Source organism: Plasmodium relictum, assembly GCF_900005765.1.
Source record: "Plasmodium relictum strain SGS1 genome assembly, chromosome: 4".
NCBI classification, from domain to species: domain Eukaryota; phylum Apicomplexa; class Aconoidasida; order Haemosporida; family Plasmodiidae; genus Plasmodium; species Plasmodium relictum.
The window spans coordinates 683,751-707,398 of NC_041682.1; the positions used below are offsets into that span (position 1 = coordinate 683,751).

A 23,648-nucleotide genomic window follows, 5' to 3' on the forward strand; every position below is an offset into this window, starting at 1 on the left:
TAATATATACATTTAGGAAAATCTATAAGGAAATATTATTAAAATATTTTGCGTAAGAAAACATGTTACTTTTTTTTTGATTAGAAGAAACATAAAAATAAGTATATATTAACACTACATACATATATATATATAAAATTCACAAAGATATTTTTTGTTGATCCATTACTTTGTTACTTTTGTCTTAATCACTAATTTTTCTTTTATTCATAGAAAATAAATTTAGAAAAAGAAAATTTTTTATGTGATATGTAATTGTACCTATTCATTAGTCTTTGCTTAAACAAAAGTTTATAATCCGTTTTTTTTTTTTTTTTTTTGCCATTATGATGTACTAAAAAAGTAGATAATAAATTCAATTTTTTTTTTCTTTTTTATTATTAATTTAATTAACACTTAAATTTTTATAAAATTTATGTAAAAATAATTTATACACTCAAAAAAAAATTTTACTATAGTATTTTATTTTTATTTTTTATTTCTTTTTTTCTTTTATTTTTTTTTTATTTTTACTATGTGAATATATTGATTTATTACACACATTTAGATATTCATTTTTATGATTTATTTTTGTAGTCATACTAACAAGTAAATATTTTGAATATATTACTTTAATCCTCATTTATTATAATTAAAAATTAAAACTTTAATTTTTCCTTTCATCTATTTTTTTGTGCAATATACTTTAAATATTGATTAGGAAAAAATTCCCTTTTTTTTTTTTTTTTTTTTTTTATAGTATAATAGTTCATAAAATATATAACATGTGTAATTTTCCATTATTTTTATTTCAATTTTATATTTTTTTATTTTTATTAAAACATACAATATAAAAATATTATTTTATATTATATTTTTCGTTTTATTTAATTTATATATAGATATGTTAATAAATTATTCGTTATTTATTTTTTTTTTTTTTTTTGTGTAAATTCTTTTGCAATAGCTTCATCTAATTAGTAATGAAAACGTAAAATATTATCTAATTTAAAAAAATAAATTGTTATATATATATATGTAATAATATAATAACATATGTTGTAAATAAAAATCATATAACATTAACTTAAAATTTTATTTTTATATTTGTGTAATTGTTTGTTGTTAAAATTATTATAAATTTTTATTTAATTTGTTTTTTTTTTTTTTTTTTTCTTGATTAAATTTAATTTATTTGGGTAACTTAGTAAAGTTTTTATTATTTAATTAGATAATATTGCAACTTTTATTTGAAACCATTTTACACAGAAGCAAATATTTTAATGACTGTCAATTTTTATTATCTACACAACAATAGATATTCTATTAATTAAAATAAACATAAAAAATATTATAGTTAATTATACTTAACTAAAGAAACATTAGGAATGATATATACATATAATTACAGAAAAAAATTTTAAGCAATGGTATTTAACTTTAAAAATAAAAAAAAAGAAAAAGGATCAGATAAGTTAAATAAAAGTTTTAATAATGATAGTAAAAATAAGAGCGAAAATGAAAAAAGAGACAAGAATAATTCTTGGTATAAAAAAATAGTTGATAATACAAAAAATAAAGATAAAAATGAAAATAAGAAAGAAGATAATGAAGATAATAATTTAAAAATTAAAGAAAAAAATCATAATCATGAGTTAGAAGAGCAGCTTAGGGAGACAATAAAATCAATAACAACATTATCATCAAGAATTGTTAGTTATGAATATAAAATTCAAGAATTGGAAAAGGAATTAAAAGAAGAAAAGAGCAAAAAAATAGATAACAAATATGAAAGTGAACTAAAAGAAAAAGAAATTTTTGTTAGACAAAAAAGTTCTATGTTAAATGAAAAGGAAAATCTTTTAAAAGAAAAAGAATTAGATATAAATATGAGAGAAAAGAAAATTAATGACAAAGAAAAATTAATTTCAAAAAGAGAAGAAAAATTAAATAATATAGAAATGGAATACATTGAAAAAATAAATGAAAAAGAAAGACTGGAATTTGAAATAGTTGATATAAAGAAATTAGTGGAAAAATTAAATTTTGATATAAAAAATAAAAAGGAAAATTTAGAAACTATTACTAACAAAGTTGTATCAAAAGAAGAAATTTTAAAGGATCTGAAAGAACATATACAAGAAGAAAATGAAATTATCAACTCTCTGAAGGAAAAGATAAATGAAAAAGAAAAAATATACCAAGAATTGGATACGAAAATTGAAGAAAAAAGAGAGAAACTAGAGTTCTTAGATAGTAGAGCTAATGAAAAAGAAAAATATTTTGAGAAAAAGTCAAAGGAATTACAAAAAGAGAAAAATTATATTTTAGAAAAATTAAATTCAATTAAAATACGGGAAAAAGATATAGAAAAAAGAGAAAATAATTTCCTACATATGGAAAATGAATTAAATGATTTAAAAAATAGTTTTTTAAAAAATAACAGTCAACTAAAACTATATAGAGAAGAAATAAAGAATTTAAATAACACATTAGAAGAAAAAGAAAAAGAATTAATAGAATTAAAAAACATTCATAAGGATGAAATAAGTTTTATAAAAGATCAATTAAAAGAGAAAGAAAGAGAAATAATCAATTTTTGCAGTAGTCACAAAGATATGAATGATTTAAAGGATGAATTAAAAAAATCAGAAAATGTAAATAAAAGTGAAGAGAATAACTTTCATAATATATTAAAAATGAAAGAAAATGAAATAGAGAACTTAAAAAATGAGTATAAGGTAGAAATTGATAATATAAGTAATGAATTAAATGAAAAAAATAGAGAATTTATTGAATTAAAAAACAATTATATTAATGAAATAAATAATTTGAACGATGAAATGGAAGAATATGAGAAAAAAATAAATGAATTAAGGAATAATTATGAAAGTGAGATAAATAAATTAAAAAATGAGATAGAAGAGAAAGAGAATAATATTTCAGAAATAGAAAATAATTACAAAAATGAAATAAATGATTTAAAACAAAAAATATTAGATAAGGATAATAATCTTAACATAAACGAAGAATTATATGGTTTAAGAAATACATTAGATATCAAAGAAAAAGAGTTGTTAGAAAAGAATGAGGATTATAACAGAAAAATAAAAATGTTAAACGATAAATTAGATATGAAACAGAAATATTTTGAAGAAGAATTAAATGATGCACTTATAAAATCACATGAAAAACAGCAAATTTTAATTGATCAAATTGATACTTTAAAAGATTTTAAATTAAAGAGTGAAGAACATTTAAAATTATATAATGATAAAATACAGTTACTAAGTAATATCTGCAGAATATTTAATATAAATTATTACGATGAAATGAAAAATAATGAATTAATTGAAAATATTGAAGAATATATAAATAAAAAAGATGAAACGATAAAAAGCTTAAAAATTAAAATGAATTCAATTTATGAACAAAAAAAGGAAGAAGGAAATTTAAAGGATGAAGATGAAATTATGAATTTAGGTGACTTATTTGAAGAAGACACATTTGACAATAAGAAAATATATAGTTTGAAAAGAAAAATAGATGAATTAAATGAAAAATATAAAGAGCTGAAAAAAAAATATAAAAATGATTTGCTTTTAAAAAAAAAAGAAGTAGAAGATTCTCATGAAAGAATATCCGAGTTGAATAATGAAATTAAGATTTTACAAGATAAAATCTTCCAATACAATAAAGGCGATTTAGAAATAAAATTGGGTTCATATATTAATGAAATTAATGATTTGAGTTCATCTATGAATGAACTTAAAATTAAGAATGATGAAGAAAAAATAAAAAGAGACGATGAAATAAAGAGATTAAATGAAGAGCTATTAAAATACAAATTTATTTTGAACTCAAAAAGTTTAAAAGATGAAAATAAAGATATCAGAAAATCAAAAAAAGATAATTTGAAAACTAAAAGTGATAATGAATATAATTTTGACACTGATAAGGGAAGTGAACACAATTTGAAAAGTTTTTTAAGTTCACAAATTGAAAAATTAAAAAGAGAAAATGATACATTAAAAAAAGACAATGAAGAAAAAGAATCAGCTAATATGAATAGCATTCAAATTGAAAAATATAGGAAAAAATTAAAAAATGATGAAAAAATAATTGATGAATTAAAAAAAAAAATATTTACCTTAAGTAGTGAAGTAATGAAACTTAAAAATGTTAAAAATGAATTGTCTGAAAAAAATAACGATACAGTGAAAGGAGGAGAGAAAAAAAAGAAGAGGGAATTAGAAAAATTACAAAAAGAAATAGAAAAATTAAAGGAAGATAATAATAATTTGAAAAATCGTGTACATGAACTGAAAAAAGAATTTCATACTAAAGAAAATAATTATATTATTAAAATTAATGAAAGTAAGAATATAATAGAAAATTTAAAACAAGCAATTAACGAAAATGAAAATGATATCAAAAATGTAGAAGATGAGAAAAAAAATTATATAAATGAAATAAACAATTTAAAAGACAAATATGAAGTATTAAAATTAAAATATGATGAATTAAATAAAAATTTTATTTCATTAAATAGTTTTTCTAAAAATGAAGAAAATGAGAATCAAATACAAAATAATAAAGTATATAGTGATGAAAACAGAAAAATCCATACTACTAATGACAGTAATGAAATACATTTAAATAATGATGAAACAATTAGTATGGAATATTCTAAAAAGGATTTAATAAAACTAAATGAGAAAAATACTCACGAAGAAAAAAGGAAATGTATAATTAGTAATCATAGTTATAAAAAAAATAATGAGGTAATAATAAATAACTATGAAAAAGAGATAAAACATTTAAAAGAAGAAATAAACAAATTAAGTTTATTATACAGCAGTGAATTAAACGAAAAGAACAGTTATGATATAAAAATAAAAGATTTAGATAACAAATTAAAAGAATTACAAGTAAAGGACAAGGAAAATATAGAGATAATAATATCTTTAACAAAAAAAAATGAGCAATTGAAAATAAAAAATGATAAATTAAAATTAACTAAATCATCAAAAAGTGAAACTTCTTTAAATTTAAATAATAATATTGAAAATAAACTAAATACGGAAATCGATGGAAAAATGAAAATTAATAAATATACTGATGACATAAGACCAATTAAAACATATAAAACATTTTTGCTAGAACCAAAAGAAAATGCATACTTATCAGAAAGCATTAATAAATTAGAAGAAAATAATTTTCGTTTAATGAAAATTATTAATGAAAATAAAAATATGCATAGTGACAAAATAGTTGGGTCATATTTTTATTCTAAAAATGTAGAAAATTTATGTAAAGTAGAGAATATAAATACTCATATAGAAAATGCTAATGAAAATATTATTATAGTTATATGTGTTGTTTTAAAAGAAATAATTAACTTCTTATTTTTAAATGATAATTTTGTTGATATATTTGAAAATATAAACAAGAACATATGGAAGCACATGTTTATACCTGAAGAAATTAAGTCTTTTGTTCTAAAATATTTTAATTTTTTAAATAAAATAAGGAATTATGTAAAAAGATTAAATGATAAATTTAACAGAGAAAAATATGATAATTCATGGTTTTTATTTCAAAATTATTTTGAAAAATCCAGTGATATAAAAGATGAAATGATATATTTTTTTTTAGAAAAAAAAAATGAAATTCCTAATAATAATACAAAAGAAAAAAAAATTACCGATATATTAAATTTTTCTAAAGATGAAATAAGGCTAAAAACAATAGCACAATTAAGAAAAGAATTAAGTTTTGAAAAAAAATCTAAAAAAATATTAAATCATGATTATCACAGCTTGCTATATAAATACGAAGAAACTGTAAAAAAATTGAAGAAAGTAAAACATATGATAAGAGAATTAAATTTAATTGAAACTTACAAGAATTATAGCATGAATAGTAAATTAGATATAGATTCAGAAGCTAGTAATGAAAATATTTATAATTTAACAAAAAATGAAGATATTAATAAAAATTATACTTTATCTAATAATAAAACAAAATTAACAAATAGAGAAAACAACTTAATTAATCAAATAAATATTTCGAAACAAAATGAAATTTCAAGTGTAAATAATAATATTATATATAAAAACAATATAAATAATTTTGAAAAAATAAATCGAGCAAATATTCATATGAAAAAAAATAATAACATTTTTAATGAAACTCTTGAAAGAAAAAATATAAATTTTATTCATAAAAATCCGTTCTACTAAATTTGAAAAAAAAAAAAAAAATGAAGGAAATAAAAATATATGAATATTGTTAATTCTATATTCATGTTTTGTTATTTATAAAATATTTTATCTCTCATATGTGTCTTTTTATGATTTTAAAATGAATCTAGAATGCATGTTTTTTATTTATCTTAGAAATGTATATAATATTTTAAAAATTACACTAAAAAATTATATTAAAAAAAAAATTTTATACATAATATTATTTTTAATTAAAGGTCAAAAAACTTTTTTTGTAGAATGAAAAGGAATATATATAAATATATATATACATCATGAACTTTTTTTAAGAAAATCTTCAATATTTTTTTTATAAAACAATACATCGTTCACATTCTTTATAAGACCTGTATTGAATAAACAAATATATAAAAAAATTTTATAATAATTATTCATTTATAAAATTTATTTAAATTCTTTAATACCTTTATTATAAAAATTTTTATTTATGTGAAGACTATTTTTTAATTTATTATACTTTTTTTTTTCATAATTTGTCAAATTAACGCAAAAACTATAATATATTTCACTCAGAAAAAATACAAGTATACAGAAAAATGAAAAAAAGGATATTATAAATAGGGAGAATGTAGCACTATACTCAGAAAATAAATACTACAGAATTATGTAAAAAAAAAAAAAAAAAGAAATTTATTGTTATTTTGTATAAGAATACTTTTTTTTTTTTTTTTTACTTTAGCAATTGTTAAATATGAATTTGATAAAACTTTATTTGTTTCTTTATTTATAAAAGTAACTGAAGAGAAATTAAATATATATATATATATACATAAAAATCAGAAGAATTATTATTTTTCTCTTAATGTTACTTTAATTAATAAGTTCATTATTTTATTTTACCATTAAAGAGATTCTCATATTTTATTACACTACATAGACTAAGAGAAGCTATAGAAAAAAAAAGAAAATTTAAGAAAAATATAAATATTAAAATAATGAAAATTTCTTATCTATTATTTTACTTATATAAGAAGAGTAAAAGGTTATTACAATGTTTACATATATAAAAATCAAAAAATAAACTTTATTATATCCACCAATACAATTATTTAACAAAAAACAATGATGATCATAGCGAGATATGCATGAAGAACAATATTTACAATGCTTACTTCTTGCAGGCCTGAAATTTTTTTTTTATTATTCACAATATAATTTTTATTTTACTTAATTCTATTTTTTCATTATATAATAAATATATTTTTACGTTTTAAGAAAAATGAAATTTAATATATGTATACTTCATATTAGTATATATTTCTTTTAATAAAATATCTTTTATTATTACTTTTTAATTTTACAAGTTTCACATTCTGAGTTTTCGTGGAAAATAATTTCATCATATGGATAATATTTGAAGTGCTTATCCAAGTAACTATTGCATATTTTTCCTATGTAATTATATATTAATTTTTTCTTTATAAAATATATTAAATAAATTAAAATGATAAAATAAAAAATGATACCTGAATCACTTAATGAACATATTAAAAAAGACACAAAACCACATAAAAAAATTAATAGACAGAAAAATCTAAAGATAAAAATAAAACACATATACAATTTAAAACTAAAAGTAAATGTTAAAATTATATGAATAAAATAATTAAACCTATGATAATTATCATTGTAATATCGTTCTAATATGATGTATGCTGAAAAGTAGAAAAAGATAAATTAAAAATTTAATTGATTAAAATTATTATTTTAAAGAAAAAGAATGATATGTTATTTGTCTATAACATTCCTTTTTTTTTTTTCCTTGTTTTTCAATTTTCTATTATTCTTAATAATAACTTCTATCAATTTCTCTTTTATTTCAATTATTTTTTTTTTATTTTTACTTACACTGAAAAAGAATTATAAAACTACCACTAGAAAGGTAGAAAAAATATAAAACCTATATTTTTAATATTAAAAAAAAAAAATTCATAAGAAAATATTAATGAGAAATAAATTTTTAATTTGATCTTTACTTGAAAATAATGATTAAATTTAAGAAAAATCAAATATATATACTTTTTTAAAGTATTCATGTTTTTAAGTTTTAAGTGCTTTCAAAAAATATTAATATAACAATATTTTCATAAGCATAAAAAACATATAACCCATAATATATTTTAAAAGAAAATACTTATGAAATTTTAGATTATCTAAAAAAAAAAAATTTGAACATTAAATAATATTTTTTTCATTTCCGATAATATATATATATATTACAAAATTTTAAAATATTTTATAAATGAAAGTATTTTTCATAACATAAATCACAATAAACTATATATATACTGCAAAGGAATATAAGTAAAGTTTTTTCTTTGTTAAATTATGTAAAATAAAATGTTAAAGATATTTATGTTTTAAAAATAAATCTTAATTTTTTTTTAATGGAGAATAAATTATTTTATATATATCCTAATGAACGTAAGTATAAAAGTAATCATGATTAAGCTTTTTTATTAAGAGATAAGGATGATATTAACAAATATAAATTATTTCATTTTATTTTTCATTATTTTTTATTTTATTTTACTTTATTTTATTTATTTATTTTATTTTATTTATTTTTTTTTTTTGTTATTATTAAAAACTATTTAAATTTTTAAAAATATGAAATATATTTAACACACAAATATGCATGCCAACACTTTTTATAGCTACTGGTTGCCTATTAAAAATTAAAAATATTAATTGTTTTGAAAAGGAAATTGAGATAAAACACTTCTTTGAACATTTAGGTAATTATATCTAATTACTTTATGTCTTATTCATTTTTTATTTTTTTTATTTTTTCTGTATACTTTTTTTTATACTATTTGACTTAAAATAGTTTTAAAAAGATTCATTTTAAGTGTTTATTTTATGAATTAGTCAAAATTAATAGGAAGTTTTTATTTTTATTATTTTTAATTATTTAAGAATAATTTTTTTTTTTTTTTTAAATAATATATTTTCATTTGTTACGCATTTTCATTTTTTCAAATTAATTATACTTATATTATTACTGCTTCATTGCTCTTTTTAATTTTACATTTATTTATATTTATTCTAATTGAATAGTTCATTTTGTTTTTCTTTTTTTTTAAATATTCATAATAATATATCTTTATCAAAACTTTCTTGTAATTTTTTAACTCACAAAAAAATTTATATATATATGTATATCTTTTTAGTAGACATATGTTTAATTCATTCTGATTATGTAAAAAATGAAGCTCATGCTTTATTACATTCAAAAGAAGAGGTTTTATATTTTATGAAATATCATCACCTGATTTTTAAAAATATGAAATTTTTAGAAACGGAAATTCAAAATATAGAAATAGAGATATTAAATAAAGAAGAAGAAAAAATATTTTGGAATAACATAAGATTGAAAAAAACAAGATTTTATATTTGGTATTTAATACAAAAATAAATAAATTTTTTTAACTGTAGAATAAAAACTTTTTGTTTTTTCTTTATAGTTGTAATGTGCACAAATAGTTATACTTAATAAAAGAAATAAATGAAACAAAGCAAATAAGATAAAAAAATAAAATTAGATAAAACATATAGAAACAAAAAAAGCTAAAATTATTGTAGAGTATTTTATAGAAATTAAACATATAGATGATGGAACATGAGAAAAAAAAAAAAAAAAAATTAAAAAGGAATAAGGTGAATATATAAAAATTTGTGGATATTGAAAGAATCATAAAAGATGAAACTATCATATACATAAATTAAGTATATATTAATTAGGTTAAAAATTCAAACAAAAAGAAAAAAGTTTTTTAACATATCAAAATACTCATAATTTTTCCTTTTTTTTTAGTTTATTTTTTTTTTTTTTATTAAAAAATACATATTTATGTGATACCTAATTAAATCTATTTTTTTTTTTTTTTTTTTTGATATTTTTGATTTCATTGTTACTATTAAAAATTGTTCCTTTCTTAATATTTATTTAATATTTCTGGTTAGAATATTAAAAATTAAATTGATTAAAGCTTCTTTATGCTCATTTATTTTTTTTTTTTCATTATTGCTATTAGTTCTACAATGAGAAACTAATAATGATAAAATATCAGATGCTTTTTTTATATGTAATAAAGAGCACAATTCATTTTTTTTCATACTATTAGTACTATTGATATAAAATAAAATATTGTCAATATCATTGTTAGAAAAAGATGTTTTGTTAATTAATGATAATATAACATCTGGATTATAGTTATAACTAAATAATAAAGGAGCAGTTTTTATGTTATTCTTTATATCATTTAATAAAGGTTTTTTTTTATCATCACTTACTTTATAATCTAAATAATCATCATATAATTGAAATGCCATACCTATGTGAAGACCTAAATTAAAACATAATTGAATGATATTTTCATTTTTAAAGGAAATTATAGCTATACAAGCAAATAAATGAGAGAATAAGGATGCTGTTTTATGATATGATTTAATTAAATAAATTTTAAGTGCATCTTCTACATTATTAAACCTTAAATTTTTTTGTAAAAATTCTCCTTTTATTAAACTTTCTACTACATAAGCAAATCTTCTACATATATTTGGGATCCCTATATCTGCAAAAACTGAACTTGCCCGAGCCAATAAGAAATCTCCTGATAAAATTGATATCTTATTTCCATATTTTTTATGTAATGTTAAAATTCCTCTTCTTTTTTCTGATTCATCAATTACGTCATCATGTAACAGGGATCCCATATGAACAATTTCTGATGCGGCAATAATTTTATATTGATTTTCATTTATCTGCTCTTTTGAGATATGGTTTGGTGAATTCATCATTGCTCTTTTTTTTGATATATAATTTTTATTTATATATGATTTGTATTTGTTTCTCTGAATGTTATGATATTTAAAATTATTCTTTGAAGATGAACTATCAACATAGGATAATATGTTTTTCAACAAAATACCTACAATTATTCGAAATTTTTTTCCTTGACATAAATAAATGTATGTCGTATATTCATCAATATTTTTATAATTTGTCTTAATAATGTTGTATATATATTCATCAACTTTTTTTATTTTGTTTTCACATAATGTGAATGGATCTATATCACTTTTTTTACTTTTAAAATAATTGCGTAAATAATTTAACTCGTTATCTACTTTTTCATCTTTATAATGCAAAACATTCATACACATTAAAATTTCTTTATATAAACTTTCTGTATATATTAAATTGTTATTTTCACAAAACTCTAACACCTTTTTTAATTGTGGTGTTTCATTATTTAAATTTTTTTCCTTAAATTTATTAAAAGATGATTTTATTAGTTCTAAAAAAACATTTGAAACTTTTTTTACATAATATAAATTATTATGAACTATCTTTTTTCTGAATATGCCATCATTTTTATTAATTAATGAATTATAACATTTGGTTTTGCAGTAATTAAGAAACCCTTTTACATTTTTTTTTTTACTAAGGAGAATCATAATTAAATATGAGTTTTATTAAAATTAAAAAATAGTAGCAAAAATAATATTTAAAAAGGAAAATGTCATAAATTTATAAATAGAATAATATTAAAATTACATAACTAATTGTTAAAATTTTTATGTTTTTCTATATATATATATATATATATATATATATTTAAAATAAAGCAAAGCTAAAATTTAAAGCATGTTATTCATTTTATTAAAACAAATATTAAAAATATATTAAAATTTTCAAAAAATATTTGAATGAAAAAAATTTTTATTTAAGGTAAAATTTAAGAAACATAATAAGCTGGGTTACTTTTTATTTAATAAGTTTAAAATGCAAAAAGATAAAAAAAAAATTTTGAATAAATATATTAATAAAATATAAATGAAAATTATTATTTTCAATTTATTATATTACATTATGTTGTCACTATTTATATATTTTTAACTGATTTGAAACTCCACATTTTATATTTCTTTCTTTTTCTTTCTTATATTTAACAATTTCAAAATATTTTTGTTATTAAAAGTTTTTCATACCTTTTTGATAAGATAAAGGAAAAGTATTGTATTAATCAGGTGCAAAATATGAAATTTAAAATTTTTTTTTTCTTTTTTTAAATTATTTTATAAAAAATGAAAACGAATAACTATTAATACGCTTTATGCTCTCCAAGTTTAAATTATACAGTTTTAACAAGAGATGTATTCTTAGAAATTTGTTTATAAATAAAATACATTTTATAATTTAAAAAGTATTTACATATAAGTATGTATAAATTTTTTTTTTATGTATTTAGCAAAATATGAGTTTTTTTTTAAAATATTTTTTTTCCTTAGCAAGCAATGGAAAGAGAAATAAAAATTATATAACTTTAAAAAAAGAATAAAAGTATATAAATATTTTAACTTTTTTCCTATTACTTCCAAAATGTCTTCCTTTACACATTTTTTTAAAATTTATTGAAAAATATATGTATAAAAGGCTTTAATAGCTCTAAAAAATGTTGATTTCTTATCATAAACAGAGGATTTTAGCTTGTAAAGTTGCGTACATATACATACTAAATTGTTTTAAAAATAGTTGCTTTTTTTGGTTCAAGAACATAATTTTCTTATAAAAAACAATTACTAATCTCATTTTTTCTATTAAATATATTATGAAAATTTGAATTTTTTTTTAAAAGAAATATGAGTTTCTTTTCTGAAGAGTCTAATAATTCATTAACGAATGAACATGAAAAAACAAAAAGAAAAAGTTTTCAAAATAATTTTAATTTTTCTTTTGATGAAAATTTTCATAAAAATAAATATGGAATAGAAAATTGTAATGAAAATGAACATTTTTCTTTTGATTTTGAAGACATTGAACTGCATAAGTTGAACAATTTAAAAGAAAAAAATCATAATAAAAGTGAAAAGAAAAGTAGTTTATTGACACCTGAAAAAATTAATAAAGAAAATGATTTTATATCAAATAATAATGCAGAAGATATAATTAAAAGGGAAACCAATTCAAATTTTGAAGAATTTGATGAAAATAATGATGATTTTTTTAAAATAGATCATGAGAATTTTTTCAATTACAATTTTACTAACTCTTATAATACAGAAAAAAAAAATGAAGGATATTCTAAAAGTAATAATCAGAATAAAATATGTAATTTAATGAATGAAGAAAATGATCTAAGTATATTAAAGGATTTATATTCGATATCTAAATATAAATATGGAAAAAGTTATGAAAACAACTTAAATAATGATTATTTAAATAAAAATAATATTAATAAATGTATGCATACTCCAAGTTATAGTGATCATCCAGAGAGCATTAAAGATAACTTAACATCAAACGTTATATTATTACAAAATTCTAATATTGAGCCAGTTCACTTGAAAAGTAGATTAACTTGCTTTGAAAAAGATGTATTCGGTGAATTTAAACCGACTGAAAATTTAAGAAAAAATGAAATAAAAATAGAAGAAAAAAAAAATTTATATAATACTGAAATGGAATATATAGAACCAGAAAAATCAAAAATTAATGATATTGAGATAAAAAAATATTCTTCATTTTTAAATCTTCAAAAAAAAAAATTACATGAAAATATATATAAAATTACTGATTATGATATATATAGCAATTCTGAAAGGAACGATGAATATCAAAATGATTCATTTTATTTTATTTGCCACACAGAAAATGAAGAACAGAAGAGAGAAAAATTAAAAGAAAAATTCAATAATGATAATGGATATAAAGACATGAACATATTAAATTATAATTCTAATAAATATTCTCATTATACTGACATTAGTATAAATAAGGAAAAAGAAAACAAAGTTTCATTTGAAAATAAGGAAATATATGAAGTAAATGATATAAAAGAAAAAAGAAAAAATGAAATTCATTTCGAAGGTATTTTATTTGAAAATAGAAGTATACAAAAGAATAAAGATAAAAAACAATACGAGGACATTTTATTTAAAAATGAGGCAATAGGAAAAGTGAAAAATAAAATAATAAAAGGTAACGATGAAAAAATATTTGGAAATAGTCCGTATGAAATTAAAGAAATTGAAAAAAAAGAGAAGAAAATAGAAAAATGTAAAAATAAAAATTTTTCTGGAAGATATTTATATGAAAAAAAAAAAATAGAGGATGCAATGGTGAATAATGAAATAAAAAAATGTAAGTCGTTCTTTGAAAATAAAAATGTAGAGAAATTAAAAAGTGAAATAGAAAGAAATGATGAAAAAAAGATATTTGATAACTTTTTATGTGAAAATAAAGAAATAAAAAAAATAGAACAAAAAACAGAAAAAGATAATGTTAATGAGTTGTTAAAAAAGAATTGCGTTGAAAATGAAAAAGTATATGTAGTAGAAAACATAATAGAAAAGGAAGAAGATGAGAACATAGTAGAAAAGGGAGAAGATGAAAACATAGTAGAAAAGGAAGAAGATGAGAACATAGTAGAAAAGGGAGAAGATGAAAACATAGTAGAAAAGGAAGAAGACGAGAACATAGTAGAAAAGGAAGAAGACGAGAACATAGTGGAAAAGGTAGAAGATGAGTCCATAGTAGAAAAGGGAGAAGATGGGAGCATAATAGAAAAAGGGGAAGATGAAAACATAGTAGAAAAGGAAGAAGATGAGAACATAGTAGAAAAGGAAGAAGATGAGAACATAGTAGAAAAAGGAGAAGATGGAAGCATAGTAGAAAAAGGGGAAGATGAGTCCATAGTAGAAAAGGGAGAAGATGAGTCCATAGTAGAAAAGGGAGAAGATGGGAGCATAATAGAAAAAAGGGAAGATGAAAATATAGTAGAAAAGGTAGAAGATGAAAACGCATTTGAAAATGATTTATTTGAAAATAAAAAAAGAGAGATAGATATTGATAATGAATTTGAAAAGAATTTTAAAAAAAATGAAAAGACATATGAAATAGAAATCAAGTTAGAAAATACAGAAGATGAAAACATCTTTAAAAATGATTTATTTAAAAATAAATATATAGAAAAAGATGATAAAGAAATATTTGAAAAAATAATTTTTGAAAATGAACAAACATATGAAATAGAAAGTACAGTAGAAAAAAGTGAAAACAAATACCATGAAAATGAAATTATAGAAAAAGATAATGATAAAAAATTGCTTGAAAAGAGTTTTACTGGAAATGAAAAAATATATGAAGTAGAGAACATAATAGAAAAGGGAAAATATAAAAAAAATTTTGAAAATGATCTATTTAAAGATAAAAAAGTAAAAGAATTTAAATTTGATAAATTACATAAAATTAGAAATATAGATGAAATGGAAAATATTATAGAAAATAATGAAGATATAAAACTATTTAAAAGAATTTTATTTGAAAATAAAGAAATGATGGGGAAAATAAACAAAAAGTTTGAAAAAAAAAAATTGCATAAAAGTATAAAAAAAAAAGAATTTAAGATTAATAAATTATTTAAAAATAAAAAATTTAAGAAAAAAATAATATGCATGTCCAATGTAAAAAACGCATATAAATTCATTAATGATAATAAAATGGATTCATCATTATTATTTGGATATCTGAACCCTAAAAAAAATACAAGAATTGATAATATTAGTTTAGAGAATGTTAAAAAAAAAAATTTAGATGGTGGATATATAGAAGTGAATTTTACTAGCTTTTTAAATCATAGTGAAGAAAATTTTAAAAAAAATCATGAAATATCTAAAAATAGTATTAAAGGCAATTTAAGCACAATTTTAAAGAAAAAAAATGAAATTAATACTAATGAAAAAAAAGAATTACTAAATAAGCAAAATGCTTGTTCTGATTATAAAAATAATTTTAATCTTGATAAAAAACCTAATTTAAGAAAAAATAAAAATAAGTTTATTGAGAATATTCAAGAACACAAATTAATAGGAGAATATAATGAAATAGTTGAAGAAGTAAAAGTTTGTAATATTATTACACATGAAAATTATTTTATGTCGGATAAAAAAGAATCTAATTTCAATAAAGATATAATAAAATCTAAAATTAATATTTCAGATAAAATCAAAAAAAAAAAAAAAAATTTTAATAGATTTCCTTTTTCTGTTGTAAAACAATTTGAATATGGATTAAATAGTATAAAATATATAAAGGCTTTAAAATGTTTACCACCTTTAGAATTTCTGAAATGCAAAGAACTAAGGCCATATCTACATCTTTTTAACATAGTTCTTAAAATAGTGTACTTAAATTGCATGGAAGGTATATAGAAAACTGTAAATAATATATTTTTATATAAAAAATAATATATATATATATATATATATATATATATATATATATATATATATAAAATTGTACTATATAAAAAAACATAAAAAAAAATGAAACAATATATATTCCTAATTGAATATATTTTTTTTTTATTTAAAATAGAAGACTATATGTATATTTTAATGGGAGACGAAACTGGTTGCATTTACTTAAAGCTAAATATAAAATATAAGGAAATTTGTAAGGTAAAAAAAAAAAAAAAAAGAAGAATAAAAGAAAGGAAATAAAAATTAAATAATTATGAAAATATTTTTATAGATAAATTCAAATTTTATTTTAATCCAAAATGTTGTTATTCATTTTTTTATATTTAGAAAAACCAAACCGTTATGCTAGTCAATAGCTCTGTTGTAGTTGAAGACGGACATATAGTTTTAGAAATTAATGAATATAGTAACATATTCTTATTAAAATATAATATTATAAAAAATGTTAACATAAGCTTAAATTTTTCTGAAATGAAATTTGTCACATTATCTTAATGAAAAATAAATTTCCTGTTTATTCATATTTACTTACAAATCATATTGTTTTTTTTTTTCACTTTCATAAGTAGATGCTTATTCACTTAAAAGAATAATAAATTAATTTTGGATCCTTTTTTTTAATAATATTACTTTATTGTCTATAACGACATTCTTTATATGGATTTTTATTATTTTGTGATACTTTGCACATATAACTTAAAAATAAATTTATTTTTTGTTTATTAGTATTTTGTAAATGTTTTATATGTTTTATATATTTTAGTCATCTAAGTTTCATTATTGAAAATATACCCTTTTTTTTATTAAAAAAATGTATTTTTAAAAGCTATAAATTTTTTTTTAGTTATTTTTTAGATTATCTAAAATATTTTTTTATAAAACTAAAAATTCACAACATTCATTGAAATAAGAAAAAATATAAAAAGTTGGTTCATGTATTGTTTAGTATCTTTTTTTTTTATTTTATTATATACAATATTATCATTAATTATATGGGAAATTAATTTTTTATATTTTATTATTTGAGAAGGATAATAATTACTTTAAAATTAGTTATTTTGAAATATTTTAACACTTAAAAAAAAAATATTAATTGAATTTTTTAAAGAGTTTTTTAATTTTGTTTATGAGTATAAATTTTTAAGGCACGTTATTTGAAAGCATTTTTGCGTTTTTATTTTTTTAAATCATCAATAAGGAAAATATACTTTTTATTATTTTTATGCGACTTTTAACAAAATTAAAATAAATATATTATTAATTGCTAAGTATCATATTTTTCTAAATTGTATATATAAATAAGGAATAATGTTTTAAAAAATTTATTTCCTAATATAAATATATCATTATATTTCTATTTATATATCTCCTCTTTATAAACAGAATTGCCAATTTCGATTAAAAAAAAAAAAAATAATAATAAAATAATAAATTGTGTAGTTTTTATTTTTGAACAGTTTTTTTACGGGATTTGATGTTTTCATTGATTAGAAAACTCATTTCCGATAGTTAAAAAGAAAGTCACGTTTTAAGACAGAAATATATTTTTAATAATACTTATGAATTACCAAAAAGGATAATTTTGGTCATAAGCAAAGAATAATATCGAAAAGTAATTTAATATATATAACTTATTCTTAAACATTTTTTTTTTTTGTTGTCTTTTAAAAATAATAGTTATTTTAAAAATAACATTCTATCATTAAAAATTGCTATAATAGTTGTTATTTGATTAATACTTCAGTAATAATTAAAAATGAAAACAAAAAAATAATTAAAAAAAAATACATTTTAGCTATATTTAGAACATAAAATAAATATTATTATCATTAAATATTTATATTTACAAATTAACTTACATTTACTTTAATGGAGTTTAATGAATGACTTTTTTAAATAGTAAGTGTATATAATTTTTGCAATTAAAAAACTAATAAAATACAACTAAATTAAAAATTAGAACCATATTTATATAAATAAAAAGAGCAAAGACTTGTAAATGAATAAATAAAGCTACTAAATAAAATGCAAATAGTAGATAATAGAAAATAGTGAACTACAATGATAAATCATAGTAGAAAGTTTTTACTTTAAAGGAAAAAATAAGAAATATCCATCATTAAACAATAGTTTATATAATAAAAATTGATGGAATATAAATAAATACAAATTTTATAATAATAAATTTTTTCTTTTTTTGTATATTTTATGTTATCAGTCTAAATTTTTATTTGTACAATTTTTTATAAGTAGAAATATTATTTGTATAATGAGAAAGACATTATCTTAAAAATTATGAATATACCTATAATGTAATTGAATATTAATGAATAGTTAACAATATTTAAGATAATGATAGCTATATATTATCAAAAAGTAGTAAATATATTGAGAAAATATAAAATATAAAATATCATTAATTAAATTCGCTAAATATATTTATAAGTATATATAAAAACAGGATATATAATTAAATAAGACTTTAATAAATTTAAATAATAAATTTTTTTTTTTTGTATAATAAGTTAAGGTAAATATATTAATATGAAAGTCAATATAAAAACAGCTTTCTCTTTAAAAAATTATAAAAAAAGTAGAAATATTTTAAGTACATAAAGAATGAAATATTTTAGGAAAAAAAAAATTTTTTTATGAGAAAAAAAAAGGTTTTTGTAATTAACTATGTGCATTTAATTGCATACCATTTTTTAATTGATTTAGGTTATTTTAGAAATAAATAATAAAAAGAAAATATATAGTTGAATTTGTAAGAACTTAATTTTTTTCATTTTAGCAAGTAATTTTAAGTAAAAGGATGTATATTCTTTGCTATTAGTTTAACATAATATATTTAGTAATTGATAAAAACATATATCTTTAAAGTTCAAATATGTGTAAATGGAGCTATTAAATTGCCATATAAGAAATTAAAACAAATTGTTATTTTTTTAGTTATATTTTTAGTTTGAAACAATTAGCAATAGGATAAATTTTTTAATGCCATATGATCACAGTATGTTTATATTAAAAATCAGATAAGTAATTTAAATTGAATTTTCAACTGATATCATACTTAGATTACCACGCTAGAAAAATGGAATTTTAAGTATTATAATGCATAATCTCTTAAGTTTACCAAATTATGTTGTCATAAGTTTTATAGTGAATTCAGAAAAAATATTTTTTTTTTGACTTTTATTAGTTTAAAATAGAACAAATGTATGACAAAATTTTCAACTTAAACAAAAAGAAATCTTAATAAAAAATAATCAAAGTTAATAAATAAGATACTGTTATTTAATATTTTTATTTTTTTATAATAAACAGATATTTTATCACTAAGCTTCCTAATTATTCATTATGATATTTACAACATAAAAAAAAAATTAATAATTTATATATTAGTCTTACATATACCCTAGCATTTATCTATTATTTAAATATCTATAAATAATTTATATGTTTATGTAATTATTTTTTTTTGTACACTTAAATAAAAGCTTAATAATGTAAAAGAAGGCCACTAGTCCCTTTTTTATTAGCCACTCTTAGATTTACAATTATAATACTTATATTCCTTCGGAATATTCTCTGGTACATATTAAGTATTTCGATAAAGAAAACTTTCTTTTTTTTAATACAATTTAACATATAATAAAAATTTATTTATTTTATCTTAAATGTTTTACTTTTTTTTATTTTTTAATCTTTTTTACAGAAAGAGGAATGAACATTTTTGAATCATAATTATTAATATTCCATATAGGAAAAAAAAAATATAAACTTAAAAATAGAAATTAATCATATTGTAATTTGAAACAAAAATTATTTCAATTAAGCACAAAGAAATAGAAGTATATAAAATCGTTGTAGATATAATAGTGGATTATTTTATATTTTTATTCCATTAAAATACTATCTTTTTTAAATTATTTTATTATTTTTATTATTTTTTCTTTAAAATTTTTTTCACACTTGTTAACTTAAAATTATTATAAAGCATTTTATTTTTTTATATATTTTTTTTTCAATTTTATTATTAGTTTATTAGATAGTTTTTAGTTATATTTTTAATATTTATAGATAATGCGATATATATAAATATAGTTCAATGGGTGTATTTTTTACGTTGGATTTAAAGAATTTTTTAATTTTGAATTAAGCTTTAGTAAAATAATTTTTTTCGTTTATTAGTTTAAAATTTTTTTTTATGTTTTTTGATTGGCAAAATCTTTTTATTAAAGATAAATCATGAATATATATATATATGTTTTTGATATGATGTCTTAAAAAATATTTATTTACAATATAGTTTATAAATAATTTTAAAATTATCTAAAAAAATATTGATATTTTAAAATAAATTCTTAAATGTTATTAATATAATTAATTTTCGATTATTCCAGTAATAATGGAATAATACATAGTTAAAAGTAGACAAATAAAAAAGAGCAGTATATATATATATTTTTTGTTACATTTAATTTGTGGTTTTAATTTGGAAAACTAATAACTTGCATTTATATAGTGTATAAATTTATAAAAATAATTGAATAATAGGGGGGGAAAAAAAAAGTAAAAATTCCAATGGTTATGGAAGGAATATTTTCTTGAGTCAAACACTTAAGAGAAAATGCCATAAAAAAATGAAAATAATGCTATTAATAAAGATTGTTTTATTGCTTATTAAAAATTTAAAAAAAATTTACTACAATAATTTAAATAGTCAATAATAAGTTAAATGACTTATATACATGAATACTTGTATAAATAACATTTCAAATATAAATAGAAAAATAAAAAAATTAATTTATAATATTACCTACTTTAGAAAAGGCAATGTAATGAAGAAGCTAGTAAGATAATAATTATATAAACAATTAAAAAAAAAAATTAGAAAACTGCAAAAACATTAATAAATAAAAATATATATATATTTAATTTAAAAAATTATGACTGATATTACAAAAAAATAGTGAGGAAAATGATACTAATGAAAGCATAATTTAAAAGTTATAATGATAGTAGTATTTTTGTTAAAATATATTATACTTTATTCATTAATAGCAATTTCATAAAATACGATTTATAAAAAATTTGAAATTTTTCAGAAAGTTGAAGGCTAATGATAAAATATATTATCTAAAAAAAACTATTTCATAGCATTTACATAATGTTTTATTCTTTTTTAGTAGCATAATAAAAATTTCATATATTTAAAATAATAGTAATATAATTGAAGATATATTGTATAAAGTAAAATAAAAAAAATTTTCTTTTAATGCAAGTATCTTTTCATTAACATTATTTATGAAAAATATAACTAAATATACGTGTAAATGCATATAAAAAAATTTTAAAATATATTTTATAATTGTATAAATTTAAAGTTAATTTATATTTAAAATTTTTTTCTGTTGATTATTTTATTCAGATATTTTATGAGTTATACTTCAATTGTTTTATTCATATTTTCGATTTTTTGCATGCGTAAATATATTTTATTGTAATATTATATTATATAATAAACAAACATTGTGTATACAAAAATTTTTACTGATACAAAACTTATCTTTTCAAAATTAATAAATATTGTTTAAGTTACAAGTCCTTTCATGTTGGCAGTAGTTGTCGCGCAATTAATTGTAAAAAACGTCAAATGAATAAAAGGTATTTAGTTGTAAAATTGCAAATTTGAAACTTTTTTTATTATTTAAAAGCCTTTTTAAATAAACCATTTTATTAAAATTTTATTCTTTTCAAAAAAGATAAAGTTTTATGAACCTAAAACGACGATGTGAGGAGGAGGAGAGAGGACAAAGAGAGAGAGAGAGAGAGAGTAATGTGTATAAGAGGAGGGAGAGTTTTTTCGGCTAACATGAACGTCATACGGCTACCCCGCTGCCAGTCGGCGATCGTAGCGAGTATTATGTGTTCTCAAGGGAGGAGACAGACTCTGTCTGTCTGTACTACGAAACGAATGGGAATCTTTTGACGATTGTATTGCGCGCATGATACGACATCGAGGAACAACAACGAACTTACGATGGAAGAGCGTTGTGGTGAGGTTGGACGATGAGAGGTTGAGGAAGACATTTCCGTTATCCCCAGAACACACACTATATGAGAGAGAGGTATGCGCGCGCCTTTGCATAGTATATAAGTATTAATAAATAATATATATAGTAACCTGGTTGATCTTGCCAGTAGTCATATGCTTGTCTCAAAGATTAAGCCATGCAAGTGAAAGTATATATATATTTATTATATAGAAACTGCGAACGGCTCATTAAAACAGTTATAATCTACTTGACATTTTTTTTATAAGGATAACTACGGAAAAGCTGTAGCTAATACTTGAACGATTGTTCTTCAGTTCCCCAAAAAGGTTCTGTAGAACACGTATTTGTTAAGCCTAATAAGAAAAAAGTTATTAACTTAAGGAATTATAACAAAGAAGGAACACATAATAAAACTTTGTTTTATTTAGTGTGTATCAATCGAGTTTCTGACCTATCAGCTTTTGATGTTAGGGTATTGGCCTAACATGGCTATGACGGGTAACGGGGAATTAGAGTTCGATTCCGGAGAGGGAGCCTGAGAAATAGCTACCACATCTAAGGAAGGCAGCAGGCGCGTAAATTACCCAATTCTAAAGAAGAGAGGTAGTGACAAGAAATAACAAGGTAAGGTCAAATTTTGGCTTTGCCATTGGAATGATAGGAATTTAAAAACTTCCTAAAGTAACAATTGGAGGGCAAGTCTGGTGCCAGCAGCCGCGGTAATTCCAGCTCCAATAGCGTATATTAAAATTGTTGCAGTTAAAACGCTCGTAGTTGAATTTCAAAGAATCAATTTTTAAGGTAATGCTTTATCGGATACGTGTTAAATGGTGCTTCGGCGCGTATTTTTCACAATTCTGATATTATGTATTCCTTAAAATAAAATAGGTTCTTTTTAAAAATTCTTCGTTGCTTTATGTGATGAGAATTTTTGTTACTTTGAGTAAATTAGAGTGTTCAAAGCAAACAGTTTAAAACAGCTAAAACTGTGTTTGAATACTACAGCATGGAATAACAAAATTGAACAAGCTAAAATTTTTGTTCTTTTTTC

At 18.7% G+C, this 23,648-nt stretch overlaps 5 protein-coding genes across 5 annotated transcripts; 3 read left to right on the forward strand and 2 right to left on the reverse strand.

Annotated features, from left to right (window-relative positions):
- Positions 1 to 1,406: 1,406 nt before the first annotated feature.
- ROPE (repetitive organellar protein, putative) lies at positions 1,407 to 6,224 on the forward strand (the record flags this gene model as incomplete). The annotated part of the gene is made up of 1 exon (XM_028675239.1): positions 1,407 to 6,224. One exon carries the CDS (start codon positions 1,407 to 1,409, stop codon positions 6,222 to 6,224), a length of 4,818 nt encoding a protein of 1,605 aa, XP_028531847.1.
- Positions 6,225 to 6,518: 294 nt separating this feature from the next.
- Positions 6,519 to 8,302, reverse strand: DHHC12 (palmitoyltransferase, putative; the record flags this gene model as incomplete). The annotated part of the gene is made up of 10 exons (XM_028675240.1): positions 6,519 to 6,592; positions 6,671 to 6,860; positions 6,941 to 7,002; positions 7,107 to 7,154; positions 7,229 to 7,389; positions 7,555 to 7,657; positions 7,733 to 7,800; positions 7,879 to 7,921; positions 8,115 to 8,166; positions 8,243 to 8,302. The coding sequence occupies 10 exons, from the start codon at positions 8,300 to 8,302 to the stop codon at positions 6,519 to 6,521; spliced, it is 861 nt and encodes a 286-aa protein (XP_028531848.1).
- A 351-nt stretch (positions 8,303 to 8,653) lies between these two features.
- Positions 8,654 to 9,752, forward strand: PRELSG_0419100 (conserved Plasmodium protein, unknown function; the record flags this gene model as incomplete). Its single annotated transcript, XM_028675241.1, has 4 exons — positions 8,654 to 8,690; positions 8,924 to 9,004; positions 9,440 to 9,665; positions 9,734 to 9,752. The coding sequence occupies 4 exons, from the start codon at positions 8,654 to 8,656 to the stop codon at positions 9,750 to 9,752; spliced, it is 363 nt and encodes a 120-aa protein (XP_028531849.1).
- Positions 9,753 to 10,211: 459 nt separating this feature from the next.
- OPP (octaprenyl pyrophosphate synthase, putative) lies at positions 10,212 to 11,729 on the reverse strand (the record flags this gene model as incomplete). The annotated part of the gene is made up of 1 exon (XM_028675242.1): positions 10,212 to 11,729. The coding sequence occupies one exon, from the start codon at positions 11,727 to 11,729 to the stop codon at positions 10,212 to 10,214; it is 1,518 nt and encodes a 505-aa protein (XP_028531850.1).
- Positions 11,730 to 12,914: 1,185 nt separating this feature from the next.
- On the forward strand, positions 12,915 to 17,030 carry PRELSG_0419300 (conserved Plasmodium protein, unknown function; the record flags this gene model as incomplete). Its single annotated transcript, XM_028675243.1, has 3 exons — positions 12,915 to 16,476; positions 16,651 to 16,733; positions 16,863 to 17,030. 3 exons carry the CDS (start codon positions 12,915 to 12,917, stop codon positions 17,028 to 17,030), a joined length of 3,813 nt encoding a protein of 1,270 aa, XP_028531851.1.
- Positions 17,031 to 23,648: the final 6,618 nt, after the last annotated feature.